This window comes from Helianthus annuus, chromosome 16 (genome assembly GCF_002127325.2).
Source record: "Helianthus annuus cultivar XRQ/B chromosome 16, HanXRQr2.0-SUNRISE, whole genome shotgun sequence".
NCBI lineage: Eukaryota > Viridiplantae > Streptophyta > Magnoliopsida > Asterales > Asteraceae > Helianthus > Helianthus annuus.
The window spans coordinates 82,525,926-82,546,867 of record NC_035448.2 but is presented as its reverse complement, the minus strand read 5'-3'; the positions used below and the strand labels follow the sequence as shown (position 1 = coordinate 82,546,867).

The 20,942-nt window shown below is 38.1% G+C and overlaps 1 protein-coding gene across 1 annotated transcript; it reads right to left on the bottom strand.

Moving 5' to 3' along the window:
* Positions 1 to 339: 339 nt before the first annotated feature.
* On the bottom strand, positions 340 to 20,849 carry LOC110919317. Its single transcript, XM_035985444.1, has 4 exons — positions 20,587 to 20,849; positions 1,572 to 2,075; positions 1,265 to 1,443; positions 340 to 386 (listed from the first exon to the last, which is right to left on the bottom strand). Exons 1-4 carry the CDS (start codon positions 20,847 to 20,849, stop codon positions 340 to 342), a joined length of 993 nt encoding a protein of 330 aa, XP_035841337.1.
* Between the last annotated feature and the right edge of the window lie 93 nt (positions 20,850 to 20,942).

Sequence of the window (20,942 nt, the reverse complement as noted above, 5' to 3'; positions counted from 1 at the left end):
GGTGATTCGGTTAATGTGGGCGGGAGCATCCTCATCATCACGGCCATGGAATTGGCATGAGTTAGTGATGGCCGTCATGATGTAGGATGGGATCTGCCAGGACCTATCATTAGTGATGTTAGGAAGGGTGATGGGTGAATTAGCACCGGTGAAGCCGGTGGTGGCTTGTTCGTAAACAGTTCTATTGGCCATTTGAACTACGGATGTAGGACTAGGTGTACGGGAACGGGAAGGTAGTGGGGAATAGTGGGGTGACGACTTCGGGGTGAAGTCAAAGGGGCGGAAGATGAAGTGGAAGATTTACTAACCTTTAAACTAGAAGGCGAGAAGGCAGACAAGTCAATGGGCAGCTTCAGTGGTCCCTGAGAACGTGTATGGGGTATTCTCTGCAAAACAGACAATAAACAAGTAACACGACTCTAACAAAAGACTCTCAAATAAAAACAAAAGACTCTAGGACTATTTAGACTCCTACAATACGAAAACACATAAATAGCATGTAATAATATCAGATGAAGTCCAAACAAAGTAATCAACGCAATTGCCAAGAATCCCCGGCAACGGCCCCAAAAACTTGATGTGCTAAAAGTAGTTTAATAAAAACAACTAAAATTTACTTAAATCTAGACTCAAAGTAATACTCTAGACTCTGTAAACTCGACTAAACTACAAACCGACAAGTGAACCGATCGACTCTAGTAAAGCTAAGTAAGTTCGGATATCGAATCCACGAGACTCTAATTAATTACGCTAATGACTCTATTTAGACTGAACTGACATGACACTTAACTATTTTTATGTTTTAAGGAGGGGGTTCTAAAAATCCTAAGAAAGCAATTAAATTAAACTAATTAAGAGAAAAATGCCCGGATAGTCCCTGTGGTTTCACCTTTTTTCACCTATAGTCCCTATCTTTCTAAAACTACTTGAATAGTCCCCAAGTTTTCACGTTTTGTTCTCGGATAGTCCTTGGGTCTAACTTCAGTTTGTTTTCTCTGTTAAAATGATGTGAAATGACAAAAATACCCTTTCCTTAAAAGGCCAAACCACAGGGACTATCCGGGCATCTTCTTCATCTTCTTCAAAACCCTAGCCCCCATTAGTTTTATCTCACAATATACACACATAACCTGCATAACCAAGAGAGAGAGTGAGATTCGACCGAGAGAGAGAGAGAGAGATAGAACCGAGGGAGAGAGAGAGAGGAGATCGAAACGGGTAGTCTCCGGCCACCTGGTCGCGACGGCAGGGACTGGTTTCTCACCTTGGGGATTCGACATCGACATTACGTAAGCAGAATCTGGAATCTGTTGTTGTTGCATCTGAATTCTAACGTTCTGATCAGAAACATTATTACTCAGATCAGAAGCACGATTGTTGTTCGAAGATTGGATATTTAACAATTGGTCCTGATAAATCATAACCGGTTTTTGTCTACCATCACTGCAATCCACACATAGTCAAACACTTAATTCACATCAAAATTCAAAATCACACATCATATTCACTTAGGCATTTCTACAAACACTAAACATGCATCCTAACCAATCGAATTACAATATAAAACATACCTCGAAACCGAATCCGTGGAAGCCAAATCAAAACCAGCAGATTGCTTCTGCTGCTGGTTCAAATACTCGGCCGCCGCCCGCGCATTACTAGCAGGCACACCGCTAACAACAACCACCGGAGCAGGAACAGCAACATAATCCCCAACCTCCTGAACCTTCTGGTGCTGTTGCTGCACACTCATCTGAGCAAATTGCTCCTCAATTCCTCCAACCTTCTGACTATCATCAACATGCACTCTAATCGGCGGTAAACTAGCCAGCGACGGAGACGAAGAAGCCGATCCAAACGAAGAAGTTCGTTCCAAATCCGGTACCGAATGAATATCCTGAGCAGAAGTATTACCTTTCGGATTCTTACCTATCACACCTTTATGCAGCACATCTTTCTTCTCCGGCACCGAAAAGTCTTCATCTAAACCTAACAAACAATTCACCGACGACGTATCGGAAAATCCAGACGTCGTTCCGTTCAACGCGTTGAGAAACCAATCCTCCGATTTCGTACTGTTTTCCAGCAAACATATAAATATAAATGAAGAAGATGCCCGGATAGTCCCTGTGGTTTGGCCTTTTAAGGAAAGGGTATTTTTGTCATTTCACATCATTTTAACAGAGAAAACAAACTGAAGTTAGACCCAGGGACTATCCGAGAACAAAACGTGAAAACTTGGGGACTATTCAAGTAGTTTTAGAAAGATAGGGACTATAGATGAAAAAAGGTGAAACCACAGGGACTATCCGGGCATTTTTCTCACTAATTAATTAAGTTAACTAAAACAAATTACTTTGGGTTTTCTACTCAGATGATGGAAATACTACCTAGACTCGAATCCTGGTTGCTTTTAGTTATGGATTTTATTTGGAAGTTGATTATTATGGACCGGGATCGTAAGATGCTAAACCACTCGAGTTACCAACTAAGCTCCCTAACCCTTCTCAAGGATACATTAGGGCACCCTAAAGGCGGTTGTGACTACCGGTAAATTAGACTCCTTGTCCGGACCTCTAATGATTTATGAAAGTACCCTACTAGACTCTCTCCATTTCGGGACTCAAGTCAAGGATAAATTTGGGTTCTTAACTAGATTTGTTAGACAGCAGCTAATAGGTTGACTTCCTAAGAAGGACCCACCTTACGGTTTAATCGCTTAGACCCAACAATAACCTCGCACCTTTCAGCTATTGAGGGTTAGTAGAACACTTGATTTTATAAGATTACCGAATATTGCTTTTAAGGTTTATTGGCCAATTTAACCCTAAAGATTCACGATTTATTATCTGATATCGACAGTCACCAAAATCTAGAACCTAACATAATCCTATTGTGTGATAAAGACCGTCACCAAGAACTATGTAAAGCAAGAAACGATATTCAAACACAATCAAGCATGCATATACATCTAGTTAATAATCAAATCGCCTACAATACATAAATAAATATATAAAAATCATAAATCCATAATAAAAATCCAAGCTTGAGCAACCAATCATCTTGTCTAGGTAGTTAAACAATTTAGCCAATCATAGTCTTTGAAACAAACATTAACAAAGTATTTTTAAACAAGCGAAACATAATCAAAGTGAAAGAAACGTGAACAAAAACACCCGGATGTTACAGAGACGACCCAAATGATTCTCCGAACTTCCGACCTTCAACCAGCAGCTCCGAATGCTCAAAAACGCTCCTCTTGCAGCTCCAAGATCGCTCAATGTGATGTTAATTCGTAAGTGAGGGTTTTGTTGAAGTTAATGATGATTATATTGTTTTCCAACACAAAACTCATAACCCAGCTCGAAACATTTTGAGAGTATCCCTCTCTAGCGTGGCGCGACATAGGAGGAGTTATAGGTCGCGGCCCGCCAGCGCCTTCTCACCATGTTTAAATCCTTAACTCTCTCGCCTGGCGCGAGAGACTCCTTCTTCTATGTCGCGGGCCGCCAGTGTCTAAATTTCTAGAATTTCGACTCCGTTTCAGCTCCCGAGCTTTCCAACGCGTTCCAGGACTTGACTTTTCGATATCTTGACTCATTTTACTCAATTTCCAGCAGTTTTAAGCACCAAGAGCTACAAAATGCAATTGGATCAACAATATGCAAATTCTTAACAAAAACTAAACTAAATGCAACGGAAAACTATACAAACTATACACGAATAAAAGATGTATTTTACAATACATCACTAGGGGTGTTCGGCCGAAGCTTTGTGGTGGAGAGAGTGAAGATTGTTTGAGATTGTTTTCTTGGATTTTGAAAGATATTGGAAGGTTTTAGAAGGCTTAATCATCATGCACACTTCCCCTAGTCAACATGTTGAGGAGAGAGGAGAGAGAATGCATCTCCCTAGCTACCACCTAGTTGTCTCTCACACACACCATCATATTTACATACAAATATTATATATACATATGCTATACACTGGTATTTTACTGGATACCGGGTATTTTATCTAGCGTTTTAATCTCATTTTATGGCGTTTTAAATTATTTTCATCACTCTATAAAAATAAACTCGCCAAAATATTATTGAAATAATTATCTGCCTTGACTGGCTGCGTTGACAGTATTTTGTCAGATACGCGCAGTATCGCGCGGTACGCGCTTAAACTCGAAAAATAGAGTTTCTTAGTGTTTTAATTTATTTTTCCTTCCGAACATGATTAAAATTACCATTCTAATCATAACGAATTATTTTTAGGATTTTAACATTAATCGAGTGGCCACCGACGTTTGTTTCGCATTTTGTTCGTTACGCGATAAACGTTTATCTTATTATTGCCAACATATTTTTTATCAAAGTTTGGATTTATTAACACAGCAAACATCACACATAAACATTAATATCAATCAAATACAACCTTTTATTCATTCATGAGACGTGTTACGCTTGTACGATACAGCCTACATAGCCGGGTGTCATACCAAAAACCTAAAAAAAACCTACCCCCCCCCCCCCCCAAACCTAAAAAAAACCTAACCCCCCACCCCCTAAAAACCTAAAAAAAAAATCTTACCCCCAACCCCTACGTAGATGTTTGTGACAAGCCTTCTAGATGTTTAATGTTTTTTTTTTTTTTTTTTTTTTTTTTTGGTGGGTTTTTTTTTTTTTTTTTGTGTAGTGGGTTTTTTTAAGTTATTGGACACTTGTCACTCTATAAATCCTTCTTACACTTCTTACAATTAGGATCCTTTGTATTTGATCCTAATCATGTAGTGGGTCAAGTTATTCTACAAAGTCTTCTAATTGTAAGAAGTGTAAGAAGGATTTATAGAGTGACAAGTGTCCAATAACCTAAAACTAAAAAAAATCTTACCCCCTAACCCCTAAAAACCTAAAAAAACCAAACTCCCCCCCCCCCTAAACTAAAAGCTAAAAACTAACCATAAAGCTAAACCCCATAACTAAATGCTAACAAACTTACTCTACAGGATCATTTTACAAAATTACTCTACAAGATCAAAATTACTCTATAGGATCATTTGTAGAGTAATTTTGAATTGTATGTTGTTCGATAAACTTCCAAGGTAATTTTGATTTACTTGTAAAATAATTTTGATGCAGAGTAATTCTGATACACTTTTAGAGTAATTTTGATAATTACCCTACAAGAACAAAATTACTCTACAAAAGATCAAAATTACTGTACAGGATTATTTGTAGAGTAATTTTGATAGTTACTGATAATTACAAAAATGCCACCGTGTTTTTTTTGTCTTTTCCTTCAATTTGTACGTTAACTTTATTTGTATTTGATCTTTTACCTTATTGTTTAATGAGGCTTTTTGAGCAATCTTTTGGCCTTTTTAAGTTGAAGTATTGTTTAATGGTGCACTAATTGTGTCCTCTTAAATGTCTAGTATTGAACATATAGTATACTTTATTGGACATATTATTAGATATGAAGGTTATAAATATGTTGTAAGATAACCATGAAATTAATGTATTCTCCAGGCTTACATGCTAAAGTATGATTCTACGCATGGCCCATTTAAAGGAACCATCAAGATTGTTGACGAATACACCTTGGAAATTAATGGGAAGATTGTAAAAGTTACTAGCCAAAGGTATATAAGTGATCTTGGTTTAGTAAATATCATTTGTACATTTGTTACTTATGAAATGAGCTTCTGTCTGTTTGATCCTAAACGTTAACTTCATACTCTTGTACAGGTGGTTCATGATGAGTTTGGTATAGTTAAAGGTCTGATGACAGCTGTACATGACTACTAATGTGTATTTGTTTTAGCTTTATAGTTGTGTTGTGCACCGAATCACCATAAGCAGCTGATGTGTATTTGTTTTAGCTTTATAGTTTTTATTTTATTTCTGTCACTTTACATACATGACATGTTGACCCATTCACATGTAAAGAGCCGCAATGACTACATGATACGTAATTTTACCTTACATTTTACTAGCAGCATATGTTTTGCAATGTTTACGATGATTTGTTATTACAGCCAACATCAAATAAATTTACGCATCATTGTCTCTCAAGTCAAAGGTATTAACAGATTCAATATGGCCAAGATCTGACAGCAATCCTAAAGAGAGGCCCTCAACTTTGGTAATCATGGAAATAAACACCTATCACATCCTAGTACTAGTTAAGCGTATTCGGTCGGATGGTGATGACCTTTATCTACCTACAGCTGCAAATAAGCTTGTTAAGCATATTCAGGTTAAGGTTAATTGTGGAATACCTTTAAAGTCAGCTGCAAAAGTGCCAAACAATGATCACGTGTGATGTGGCTGATAAAGACGGAGATCCTAATGACATAAAGCCACAAGCTTGTATTTTTAAGGTGAACACTATCACTCATCCTCTATAGGAGATCCTTAGTTTTATATGTTTCCAACATCTGTATATTATGACGTTTGCCAGATAGTTATCATATCTTGTGGCGCTTTATAATTATAATCCCAGTGGTGCCCTACCAAGATTGTAGACATGTCTTTTTATTGTTTACCTTGGGATTTTGTTATCTTTGTTATAAGATTGCAAAGAATTTTTTTTGAGAATTTATTAATTTTATGTATTTATTTGTAGAAAAAAATATTGTTTTTAGGAATTCTTTTAGCATTTTTCACGACATAAAAATAGTGTGTTGGAAAGATGATTCACTTAACATCAGTCCATAGTATCCACATACGGTGACCCCTACAATTGACTTGCATAAAAAATGCAAGGTACAGATTACAACATACTTTTAAATAGTTACAAACTTCTGTTAGACATCTTAAGAACTTTTGTGCATAATTTATCTTTTGTACATAATTAATCTTCCAATAAAGTGACGGTGGCATGTGTTGTAACACACCGACCGCGTAAAACAACAAACTACGACGGAAACGTTAGGAAGTCACGTCACAGGATAAATGTTTCACAACACATGGCATTTAAAGTTACGTTTTATTGAATTAATAAGTGTTTTACATTGTCTTAGAGTAAAAAGAAACAAGTTCAAACATATTGTCTTTCAAATTTTAAGTCACTAAAGGCCGCGTCCATCCTATGTTAAGCATGCATCATAATCATTAAACAACGCCTCCTGAAACATATGTGAAAAGAGAGTCAGCATAAAAAGCTGGCGAATACATAGGTTTTGTGGGTGTGTCAAATTCATGGCTTGTATACATATTGTAATACCTCGTCCGACTACTAGAATCGATAAGTGAAAACCTTGTGTCAAAAGTGTTTGGTAATACAATATAATTAGCCAACTAAAACATGTTGGTTAATGTTTATGAATATCTTTTTGCCATGAATCTTGACTAAAACGTTTCTTTTGTAAAACCGAGTAGTAAATCGATTTAAAAGGAAACTTGGTATGGTTTATATTTTTAAGTGAAAATCCTTGCGTCATATCGTTTGAAAACATTTGTTCAAGTGATCTAGATAACGCTACGGCATGTAATACGATAAAAGCACTTATATATAAGAAGTACCAACGGCGTATCCACCGTGCTTTTATGATATTACACCCGTCTCGTTATCTAAATCACTTACCATAAACCAGTTGTCCAAATCGTCCGTGTTATGAATCATTTGTTTTGTAAAACCAATCGTTAATCGTCCGTGTTATAAACCATTCGTCAATCGTCCGTGTTATAAACCATTCGTCAATTGTCTATGTTATATACCATTCGTCAATCGTCCGTGTTTTAGTTGTGAAAACTTTTGGTCGTTCTTTAATGAATACATTCAAACCTGTGTGACTCGTCTAGACCACCAAAAGGGTCTCCTTAAGTTGACTAACAAACCACCACATGGTTTGTTAAAATAACAATTTCTGTCGTTCCCCAAACTACCCACCAAATCCAGTGAATAGTCTAGTAACGGGATTGTCAGTCCTATGGTACCATAACATACTATTGGTCGGCTCTGCCAAAGCTAATGAATGTCATTCGTGTTATGGATAACGCACCAACAAGTCGTTCACATTATTGAAATCGTCGTGTTTTATATAAACCATAGACTTTTTTTTTGAAAACTTGAAAAGTAGTTTGGCACATATGAGTCACCCCAAAACAATTGAAAGCATAAAATAGGGGAACTATGTACTCACTTGGGATTGTAAAGTGTCCTTGATCAACAGAGGAAACAAAGCTCAAGTACGTCCTAATGTGACGGATACTATGTTAGTGTGTCGAGACTTAAATCGGGGAATCGGACAGAATGAAGTCCTATAAACCAAATGAGTGTTGGAACTCATATGATATGGTTTAACAAACTCAACATTCTAATTTGGAAGTCATCCTAAGTGTTTTTGACCCATTATGACTCGTTAAGGTAGTTTACGGTACTTTAACCTGTCATTTGCGTAAAAGTGTGATCGGATAGTCAAACAAGTCCCATGATAAGTCTTAAATGCCAAAACATGCTTAATAAAGTTGCAATATCAGTTTATATGTCAAAAAGTTGGTTACATATGCTTAAAATGAATTTATGCGCAAAACGGGCATTTTGGTCATTTTTAGGCATATAGAAACGACTTATCATATAACTATCCAAATGACGTGACCATAAGGTATAACCTCAGTAGTTATTCCCTAAGATCGACCAAATGGGTTAGATGCGAAAGTCAAAGCGGTGGTCAAACCGCTCGACTTACGACCCTAAATAAGCACTAAACTTGAAGTGACAAGTTAGACATGTCAAAACATGTCTAACTAAGTTGCAAAACTGATTTGGTATCAAAACTTAGTGTTTTGATACCTAAAAACAGTTCCATCGTAAAATGCACATAATGTGCATCTTTGACCGAAACTTTGACTCGTCACTTCGACTAGTAAACGTGGAAATCAGAAGGTGCAAACGTAAGGGATTATAACCTTCGTGATTACAATCATGTTGCAAAGTTCAATTGAACTTTGATTTAAACAATTATGGTCAGAATTGAAAGTCAAACAGAAAGTCAACTGTTTGACTTTTAGCTCAAAATAAGCTAAAATAGTTGAAATAGACTAAGGATGAGAACTTACTTGTGTTACGGAACACTCAAGAACTCAGAGAGGAGGCCTCCAAAGGATGGAAGCAAGCTCCAAGAAGATGGGAGAAGAAATGTAGGAAATGAGAAAGGAATGAGGTGCAAAGAGGTTGCTATTTATACTTGTTTGGATGCCACAAGATCAAGACATGTGTCCCAATAGATGACAAGGGTCATGGAGGATCAAAACAAGTGTCAAGATCTGGTTAATGCTTGGTGATCACACATACTTGGTCCCCAAGTATGAGAAAATGGAAATGGTTGCCAGCTGCAATGTTGCAGCAAACATTCTGACTAGACAGGGGGGTCGCGCCCTGCCAAGCCCCATCTGGTGTTTCGAAAATTTGCAGAAAAGGCCACTACACATGATTTGTTGTGTTTTGACGCTTTTAACCCCTTTTAACCCACTTTTTAGGTTACATAAAGGCGTTAAAGCATAAGAAACTTGAATTGTACCCAAAAAATGTCGTGGATGTCGGTTCGTTCGGTTGAACGGTTGCGTTTTTTGCTTAATTACGACGAACGCTTTAACGAACACGAAAACGACCGAAATTGCGCAATGAATGATATTTTCGCATTCTTATCAATAAAATACAATATTTTAATGATTACAAAAATTTTTGGATGTGTGTACATGGTCTATATATTTGAATACAAACCAATCAACAGACTTTCGCAGTTTGTCGCAAATAGTCCCTGCGCTCCAATAAGCATGTTTTTACCATACTGAACCCCTCAAAAATTATTTCTAAGTTACGTAAAGGGTATTTAGGGTACTTTTAGCTTATTTCCTTGTTCCAGAGAGTACGTCGCGTTAAACTGATTATGTTTGCGTAACGGTTTGCAATTTCACTTCCAGAAAAGGTTTGAGTGAATGAAGTTGTACAAGGACTAAAACGTGAAATTGTCATATGTAATTATACAATCCCGTAAATAAAGCAAAATTTTTCATTAAATACCAAGTTGTTCAGAACTGTACAATGATTGAAAGACACAAATGTCTCAGTCTCCCCTACTTAAGGAAATTTCATCCCGAAATTTAATTAGAGGAAACTTGTGAAAACAGATGTGGATATTTCTCCTTCATTTGATCCTCTCATTCCCAAGTAAACTCTGGGCCACGTTTGGATTCCCAGCGAACTTTAACTATCTGTATTCGTTTGTGCTTGAGTTTCTTGACTTCACGGTCCAATATCTCCATAGGTTTCTCGACAAAGTGCATAGTGTCATCAACGTGAATTTCGTTGAGGGGAATGTAGGATTTGTATCGGCTAAACACTTTTTCAGATTGGACACGTGGAATGTTGGGTGAATATTCCCAAGTTCAGGAGGTAGCTCAAGTCGGTAGGCCACCTTTCCAATCCTCTCAACGATCTTGAATGGTCCAACATATCATGATGCAAGTTTTCCTTTCTTTCCAAATCTAACCACACCTTTCCAAGGGGATACCTTGAGTAGGACGTCGCTTGTCCGCATAACTCTTTTGATGGCTTCTAGCTGTCAGAAGGTTATCACGAATATCACGAATTTTCTTGACTTTGTCTGTGGTCTCTAGAATGAGTTTAGGTCCAGTGAGCTGAGCTTCACCGACCTCATTCCAACAGACAGGTGAACGACATCTTCGAATGTATAGAGCTTTGAAAGGCGTCATGTTGATGCTAGCGTGATAACTATTGTTGTAAGAGAATTTGATCAACGGTAGATGCGAATCCCAATTACCACCAAAGTCTATCACATAGGCTCTAAGCATATCCTCCAGTGTTTGTATCATTCTCTCAGATTCTCCATCCGTTTGGGGGTGATAAGCAGTGCTCAGATTGAGTTTGGTTCCCATAGCAGATTGCATGGTCTTCCAAAAGTGAGATGAGAATCGAGCATCACGGTCAGATATGATGTTCAAAGGAACACAATGATGAGATACAATCTCATCTACGTAGATCTTGGTGAGTTTATCAGCAGATATATCCTCACGAATCGGCAAAAAGTGTGCTGACTTTGTTTGACGATCGATGACTAACCAAATGGCATCATGACCTCCTCCATCGCAATGTTCTCCCACTTCCATACCGGTATTTCTGGTTGTTCAAGTAAACCAAATGAGCGTTGATGTTCAGCCTTGACTTTAAGAAAAGTTAGGCATTTGATTACATACAAGGCAATGTCCTTTTTCATAGCTGGCCACCAATACTGGGTACAAAGATCCTTGTACATTTTGTCTGCACCAGGATGGATTGAATAACGAGACTTATGACCCTCGTCCATCAATAAAGTGCGAAGATTGTCTTGACTTGGAATCCACAATCGGTTCATGTAATAGAGTAACCCATTGTCTTTCGTTTCGAGTTGAAGTTCAAGATTAAGAGGTAGCTCATTTTTCAAAAAGCCTTGGGTTACCCATGTGCATTGTGCTTGAAGGATACGTGTCTGGATGTCAGAGTGAACTCGAACACAATGAAGCTTGACACGTTCCTTTCGACTTAGTCCATCGGCTACGACATTCGCTTTACCAGGATGGTAGCGAATTTCGCAGTCATAGTCGTTCAAGAGTTCGATCCAGCATCGTTGTCTCATGGTTAGCTCCTTTTGATTGAATATGTGTTAGAGACTCTTGTGGTCAGTGAAAACCACACACTTTGTACCATAGAGGTAATGTCTCCAAATCTTGAGAGCAAAAACTACAGCACCTAACTCAAGATCATGAGTTGTGTAGTTCTTCTCATGGATTTTCAATTGTCTTGACGCATAGGCTATGACTTTATCTTTTTGCATGAGAACACAAGCAAGGCCTAGATTTGATGCGTCATAATAGACAACGAAATCATCATTGCCCTCGGGTAAAGATAAAACAAGAGCATCACAGAGTTTTTGTTTCAGCGTTTAAACTCATTCAAAATCTTTCAAACAATCTATCCAAAAACTAGAATGATGCCGATTCCTGATCCACGATTACAAACTTGGGATCTCCGGCATAGTCAGATGTTCAAGGGAAAAGAATTTCCACCCAAGTCTGACCAACCTTGGGTGTTTTTAGCTCTTTAAGCTCTTGTTCAGTTGGGTTAAAAGTTGCTTTCTTTGTTGCGTAAAAATCTTTAACTCCTTTAACTTTCCCATCAAGCATTTTCCAAAAATTTTCTTAACATTCCCATTGAATGTTTTCTCGACATCAAACTCGGTTTTCTCAGAATAAAACTGATCTGAGATCTCAACTTTACCAACTTTCTGTTTAACTTGTTCAAACTTCGGTGATGGAAATTCATCATCATTCACTGAATACACAGATTTTCCTTTCTTTTTCTCAACCTGTGGCTCTTCTGGCTTTGTGGAACCAGTTTCATCGCCGACTTTCTCATCAATCTTCTTGACAACCCACACTTGGTTAGCTCCTTTTGATTGAATATGTGTTAGAGACTCTTCTGGTCAGTGAAAACCACACACTTTGTACCATAGAGGTAGTGTCTCCAAATCTTGAGAGCAAAAACTACAGCACCTAACTCAAGATCATGAGTTGTGTAGTTCTTCTCATGGATTTTCAATTGTCTTGACGCATAGGCTATTACTTTATCTTTTTGCATGAGAACACAACCAAGGCCTAGATTCGATGCGTCATAATAGACAACGAAATCATCGTTTCCCTCGGGTAAAGATAAAACAAGAGCATCACAGAGTTTTTGTTTCAGCGTTTAAACTCATTCAAAATCTCAGCGATAAAACAAGAGCATCACAGTTGTGTAGTTCGTCAATATGGCCCCAAAACTAAACTCATTCTTTGAATCGTGATCTTTGAGTCAAAGAAGAGAGAGGAACCCTGATCTTTGAGAAGATCGTGATGAATCGTCGATAGTATCCAGCTAGACCAAAGAATGAGCGAACTTCTGTAGGAGTAGTGGGTGTGTTCCTATCCTTAATCGCAATGATTTTGGAAGGATCCACATGTATACCTTGCTCGTTAACAATATGGCCCCAAAACTGAACTTCCTTAAGCCAAAATTCACACTTGGAGAACTTGGCAAAGAGTTGTTCCTTCTTTAGGAGTTCCATTGTCAGACGAAGATGTTGTTCGTGATTGGCTCGAGACTTTGAATAAATCAGGATGTTGTCGATGAAAACAATGATGAACTTGTCTAAATAAGGTTTACAAACCCTATTCATTAAGTCCATGAAGACGGCTGGAACATTTGTCAAACCAAAAGGCATGACGGTGAACTCGTAGTGACTGTATCTCGTGCGAAAAGCAGTCTTGGAAATATCTTCTTCGAGTATACGAAGCTGATGATACCCAGATCGCAGATCGACCTTTGAAAAACATGTAGCACCTTATAGTTATCAAAGAGATCGTCAATACGTGGTAGGGGATATCGATTCTTGATTGTGAGTTTGTTGAGCTCACAACAATCGATACACATTCGGAAGGACCCATCCTTTTTCTTCACAAATAGGACTGGAGCGCCCCAATGTGAAAAGCTTGGACGGATGAATCCTTTGTCAGATAACTCTTGAAGTTGCTTCAACAACTCTTGCATCTCAGATGGTGCAAGACGGTAAGGTGACTTAACAATCGGGTTGGCTTCAGGTATAAGATTAGTATGAAACTCAACTTGACGTGCTGGAGGTAAACCGGGCAGTTCTTTAGGAAACACTTCAGGATAATCTCGAACAAAAGGGATATCTTTAATACTCTTGCCCTTCCCTTTATCCTCTATGACATGTGCCAAAAAGGCCACATAATTCTTTCGTATGTATTTTTGGGCTTAAGTATATGTCATGAGTTTCAAGCTACTCGAGTGTTTCTCTCCACGTACCTCTAAGACTTCACCAGACGAAAGAGGTATACAAACAATCTTGTCGAAACAAATCACCTCATCATGGTGTTTGGTTAACCAATCCAATCCTATGATGATGTCGAAACTTGCAAGTTGCATAGGCATGAGGTCAATGGGAAAAAGATGGTTATCAAGGTTTAATTGGCAATCACGAATGACAGAATCGAGCACAAGGGGTTCTCCACTAGCTATCTCCACTGTTAAGGGTTCTCCACTAGCTATCTCCACTGTTAAGGGCTTTCCTATCAAGGTTCAAAGGCTAGTGATACAAAGCTTCTATCGGCACCCGAATCGAAAAGAACAGAAGTAGGGTGATGGTTAACAAGGAACGTACCGTTAACGACTTCACTACCAGCACGAGCCTCGTTGGTGTTAATGTTGAATGCGCGTCCATGAGCTGGATTTGCATTTGCATTTACGTTCACTTATTTCGGGCAGTTGTTCCTGAAGTGACCCATTTCGCCACAGTTGTAGCATGAACCAGGTGGGAATTGAGTCTAACAGGGTTTCCTTGAGGTTGAACAGTGTTCTGTGCAGGTTGGTTCGGTGTAGATCAACAAATATTGGCCGTGTGGCCAAGTTTCCCACACGATGTACACTGACGACATACTATGTGAGCTTGATGATTACCATTGCACTGGTTGCACAACGGTGCAGTACTAGCATATGGTTTCCTGGAAGGAGGTTGTGCTGGCTGGTTTTGTGTGTTCTGATTTGGTTGAGCAACAACCGCAAAGTTCTAGGAAGCCTTGCTCTTCCTCGACTTCTTGGAAGGTTCAGCTTTGTTCTTCTTATCTTTCTCTTGGGTGGTCTTGGCCCTTGCGAAACAGTTTACCCTTCCTGACCTAAGACTCAGTCAGGGTAGCAGCCCATTCGATTGCCTGACGGATAGTGGTAGGGTTGCTACTAGTAACAATGTCTTGAACGGGGTCAGGGAGACCATCTATGTACCTCTCAATCGCTTTATCCAACGGGATGACCATGGTGGGACACAACAAGCTCAATTCTTTGTATCCGTCCTGTAGACATGATGCTCCCCACTATCTTGCTTAAGATCGTGGAATTCATTTTCCAGTGCCCATTGTTCATGACGAGGACAAAATTCCTTCATCATTAGAGCTCGAAGCTCTTCCCAGGTTTGAGCCATTGCCACGTCGGCACCCCTATCTCTCATCACACCATTCCACCATGTAACTGCCCTTTTCTGGAATACACTTGATGTGAACTCAACCTTTCGCTCATTCGGGCATTGAACATGACGAAACATGCTTTCGCGACTCTTGAACCACTATAGGAGCCTATAGCTCCTTCAGTCCCAGAAAATTTGAGTGGTTTAGCCGAATTTAATTGTTTGTAATTGCACGGAACGGGTTCATTGTTATTGTTGGTGTTGTTTGCTTGGTTTATCTGGATTATTAGGTCCGGGAGCACAACAGCAATTTGCTGAGCAATCATGGCTGCCATATTAGCATCTTGAGTTGCATAACGTCTAGGAGGCATTCTAAAAGAGAAGGAAACATGAGAAAATGTGTGATATTGACATTGGATAATCAAAAGAGAAGTTGATAATATCGAGGAAACATAAGGAAGGTGGTCATTCGTTCATTACTTAAAACGAACAAACGACACACAGTGACTAATCAAAGTAAATGGATCTTTATAATGTATCGTGAAGACATGCTTTAGCCTATAAGTGGATATTCACCCCAAGAGTTCCCAGGTAAGAGTGATCGGTCCGATAATGCGGATTTGTACGAACACCTTAGATAGAAAACTCCGGGTACAGGCACCCACCCTTCCAGATTGCACGTGTTCACATTAATAAGACCCAAACTTTGACGAGATTTCGAAAACTTTGAAGGCTTAATGCCTTAGATAAAATCATCTAAGAATAGATGATTGATTTTCAAAATGGATTTGAAATTTGTATACTTGTTTTTGGTAATCACCTAAGGATAGGTCACGATATTGTTTTAAGATCTAAACACAAGATAACTTGTGTTAGGGTCCTAGAAAGGTTATAGTCTAGGTCAAAGCATTACTAATTCTAGGATCGTGCGACTGACCCGAATGAGTCGTTCAGAGAGGTTCTGATCTATTTCAGGTGCGGAAAACAAGAAATAGACTTAGAAACGGCTAAATCTTCATTATAACTACTGATTATATTGATATGATCACAAATACAATCAGTCTTCACACCGGCAGCACTTTGGTATGGAAAAGAAGAACTGCTATCTGATTTCGCTCCAGGCCACCTATATGTAGGGGCCTGATTTCGCTCGGAATGACACAGCATCACTAGGAGCGGAATTAGACTCATGTGATTCCGCTCGAAACCGTTTCGGGCGGAATCACTCCTTCGAACGAAATCAACATTTACAATACATAAAACTTGACATTTTCTCATTCTACAAGCCCTGATATATAGAATCTAGTCTAAGACTCGATACAAGACGAACTCGACAGATGCATGCACCAACAGACTCCCCCTCAAATGTTGACAAGTCGTACGAGTCGAGTCTGACTGTGACATGTCTTCGCATCTTTTTAGTCTTCATCAGTCTCTGGGCTTCACTTTCTCTCAGCATCAACAGACTCCCCTTAACAATGTGCTGGCATTCCTTTAGTTCTTCAACATCATCTGCTTCAGGATCGTTGTCTGGCTTTCACAAGTACACGATCGTTAGCCTGGCTTTCTTCAATCAGAGTCCTCAGGTATCATAACCTGGCTCTCTAACACATAAGCTTCTCAGAATCGATCAACCTGGCTTACTATTATACAGCTTTGATTCCAAGATCGTCATCTGGCTCTTTTCCAGCTTAGGATCTTTAAACCCAGCTCAAAATTTACCTGCATAATCTCTACCTCACAGTAAATTTCACATATTTAAACATTTCAAATATTGAGGCATGCACTAACACTGACTCCCTCTTATATCAAATCAACAGATTTTTGATGAACCAATTGTAAGATTAGATTTTGAAAACATTCTGATTTCAAGCACAGACTCCCCTTCACCACATGGTCATCATGTTTAGCACTCGGAATTTTGAAAATCAGCTCTCCAACATCAGTTGTCGAAAATCTTTTTGACTTTTCAAAAATTTATGCTAAAACACACCGAAAATCTTTTTCGATTTTATAATAAAAGAAAGTGCAATAAAGTAATATTTACAGACACGTATTTTTGTGAGTTCGTGCAAGAGGATCATATCAGTTTTTGAGATATGTCACCAGCACCGTTAAGCTTTATTTCTATTTAAGTTCTAAACAATTCACCTAGATTGTCAGTATATTTGTCCACTTAAATTTTCACACAAATTTCAACTGATCCGAGATACGATATTAATGTCTTAAGAACTTAAACTTATTCGCGTGTCCCACTACTTGAATATACTCCCGTATCCAGATCCCAATATTCAGTCTTACAGGTGAGTATACCTAGATGATATCTGTAAGGGGTTAGGTGCGAGGGCCGTGAGAGCTCAGGTCGATACTTCCGTATACGCAGAGAGATGACGGCTTCGACTTTTTGGTGTGTCCCCTTTAGAGGATCTTTTGTTTCAATAGCAATGACTATCAATTTTATTGTTTCATCAATTTGCTGAGGGCTGCGCTTTTCAAGCATTTGCGGAAAGTATTATACGGGGACTAGGTCAGAATTTCCATTCAGCAGAAGTCCCGGGATAATACCCCAGATATCACTAAGCATAAAGACCTAGTATCTCAGAAAGAGGGACCTTTCAAACAAGATTTCGGGGGTTACCCATATATCCAAGAAGTTGTTACCCACAAATAAGCAAGTTTGAATTTTTAGGTTTATATCTCGTCACAATCTACTAAATGTGCAAAAACCTACTGGCATATCCACAGTGAGATTGTTTATCACATTTTTACATTCCAATTCTTTAGCATGTTGTGACAGTCCACTGGTGTACTATCATTTCCTCTTTTATACAACAAAACACTTTTTACATTTTATAATGTTTTTGTCTTTTTCAAATTTTCTAATGTTTTTGGATTTTCTGAAATTTTCTACTCCCCCTAAACTGCAAACACATTAAAGAAAATTAAAAACAAACTGTACAGAAAATTTGACAACCAACATCGAATCGCCTCAGATCGCCATTCACTTGGCATAAACAATCAGAACTCCCCCTTTCAACAAACTATTTTCTCATTAAGATTTCAAAACACTTAAGTTTGTTTTAATCAAAATGATTTTTCGGGAAAATAAGTTTGTTTTTACCACTTGTAGGGATTGGTTCATCATCTTGTTCATTCAACCACTTGTATGATTAATATCAAGTTCAAATTAATGACCTTGACGAATCACTTATACCACTTGTAACAACACAAACACCTGTACCATGTGTAGAAAACAAACATCTACACATGTCATTTTACCAATCAAAGATGCTGATTCCTGCTTCTCACTTACCAACCTGGAAGCTCCGGCGTAGTCCTTCAACCTGTAAAATTTAAACTCATTCAAAATCTTTCAAACAATCTATCCAAAAACTAGAATGATGCCGATTCCTGATCCACGATTACAAACTTGGGATCTCCGGCGTAGTCAGATGTTCAAGGGAAAAGAATTTCCACCCAAGTCTGACCAACCTTGGGTGTTTTTAGCTCTTTAAGCTCTTGTTCAGTTGGGTTAAAAGTTGCTTTCTTTGTTGCGTAAAAATCTTTAACCCCTTTAACTTTCCCATCAAGCATTTTCCAAAAATTTTCTTAACATTCCCATTGAATGTTTTCTCGACATCAAACTCGGTTTTCTCAGAATAAAACTGATCTGAGATCTCAACTTTACCAACTTTCTGTTTAACTTGTTCAAACTTCAGTGATGGAAATTCATCATCATTCACTGAATACACAGATTTTCCTTTCTTTTTCTCAACATGTGGCTCTTCTGGCTTTGTGGAACCAGTTTCATCGCCGACATTCTCATCAATCTTCTTGACAACCCACACTTGGTTGTTATTTGCTTTTCTTTTGTAAAAATTCTTTTTAGAACATTCACCAACCTCATAAGTTGAATTTTCAAAAATTTTGAATTTTTCGATTAGTGGTTCAACATCAACAACTTTCTCTTTTAGTTCCTCAGAAACTCCCTGTTTTGTCTTGGCATTTTTCGGACAGTTCCATGTAATGTGACCAGCTTCATTGCACTTGAAACAGGTTCGAGTTTCCTTTGGATGAAACACTCCAGTTCCATTCCTCTTCTTCTCAGCAAGAAACTCCTGGTTTGATTGTCTCCAGAACGGTTTCTTCTGTTCTTCCTCAGCACTCCCACCTGAAACGAATTCTGTTTTTGTTTTAGAATTTTTCTCATTTTTAAAATTTTCTGGTGGAATAAAACCTAAGCCTTTCTTTTTGTAGCTACAATTATGGTTTGGTTTCTTTTGAAAACCAGAACCAGAATTGTAACCCTTTTTCTTGTTTAAACGTTGTTGAACTCTTGAAGTGTATTTTTTAGGTTTTCCAGTAAGATTTAAATCTTTTATTTCAGAAATATTAATTTTTGTCATTTTGAAAACCTTTTTGATCATATCAAAACGAACACTTCTTATTGGAAACTCTTTGTCAGTGTATAATTTGTCAGAATCATTTAAAGTGTATGCAACTGCAAATGTTTCATCATCCAAATTCGCTTTTGATAACAAAAATTCTTTACTATAAGACCGTTTAACCGACGATTTTGGACTGTTGACCAACGAACATGAACCTCCAGACTCTGACTTTGACTCAGACTCCTCATCAGTATCTAACACCTGATCGACCACCTTTTTATTAACTCAGACTCATGATCAGTGTCAGACGATGGGAAAGTGACATCAATGTTTTCTGGTAAATCATCAGTTGTGTCGGTTTTTAGCTTTATATTGACTGCTTTTTCAAGTTGCTCCTCGTTTGGTTTTCTAGGAGAATACCCTTCCCAGATTGGAGGCGAACACTTGTAATAACTAACAGTCGGTTTCTTACCACTATCTTTCTTCTTTGTCTTGTCATCTTGGAAAGCTTCCATACCTGCAACAGTCGGATAAATTCGATCAATGAGATAATCAGAGCTAGAATAACTCTGCAATAAACGTCTAATTCTCTCATTCTCAATCTTTTCAGTTTCCAACTCTTGCTTCTACTTTGCACTCTCCTCGATGTAGAAATCGATAGCTTTCTGTTTTGTCATCATTACAGCATTCATCATCGTTAATGCTTGTTCTTTTTCAGAATTTGTCTTTTGAAGACCAGTTACTATTCTGTTCAAAACATCATAAGATTCTTTCACAAAGTTAAGATTGAACAACAACTGCTCCTTCTTTTTTTCATACTCAGCTATCATCTCATCTTTTACTGCACATTCCTTGCATGGTTCTAAACACTTTATGTAAGGTTTAATGACTTCTATAATCTTTTCAACTTCTATGATCTTTTCAACTTCGATCACTTTCTCAGCTTCGGTCACCTTTTCTGCTTTACACACTTGCTCAGTCTCAATAATCTCCTCAGCAACACTTTCAACATTCTCATTTTGAACAACACTTTCAGTCTTCATTTCTTGTTGTTCTTTTGCATCTCGTTTCTCCTTCAGTTTCTCCAAGCGATCTGCAAAATAGAAATGAAAACTTTCAGGAGACAAATGAGATTTTGCAATGTTAATATGTTTTTCTTCCTCATCATCACTGCTGTCATCAGTTGGTGACTGATCAAATTCTATTGATTTTTCAGAATTATCATCCGATGAACTAGAATCAGAAGGTGTTTGATCAAAGACAACTTCTTTTTCTGAACTATCATCTGAGCTTTGTAAGCTTTCATCTGCACTCTGTGAGCTTTCATCAGATGAGACAGACTTTTCTTCTACATTCTTTACAGTTTCACCAATAGATTTCATCCATTCAGTGAACATATCAGGTTCTTTCACTATTTTTGCAATGAAAGCTTTAAAATCTCCATTTTCATCCATAAACATATCCCAACTGAAGCCTTCAGGTAGCCTTTCATCATCTTGATTGACTAAACAGACTTTGTTTTCTGGTGATATGTAATTGTTCCAGTT

What these genes read in the sequence shown, in the direction of transcription:
- LOC110919317 (XM_035985444.1), bottom strand. Translation starts at nt 20,849, where the DNA reads ATGGATGAAAATGGAGATTTTAAAGCTTTCATTGCAAAAATAGTGAAA. An exon ending in TCCACGGATTCGGTTTCGAG is followed by an intron (nt 1,444 to 1,571) that starts GTATGTTTTATA and finishes TGTGGATTGCAG; the next exon opens with TGATGGTAGACAAAAACCGG. An exon ending in GTCGATGTCGAATCCCCAAG is followed by an intron (nt 387 to 1,264) that starts GTGAGAAACCAG and finishes TCTGTTTTGCAG; the next exon opens with AGAATACCCCATACACGTTC.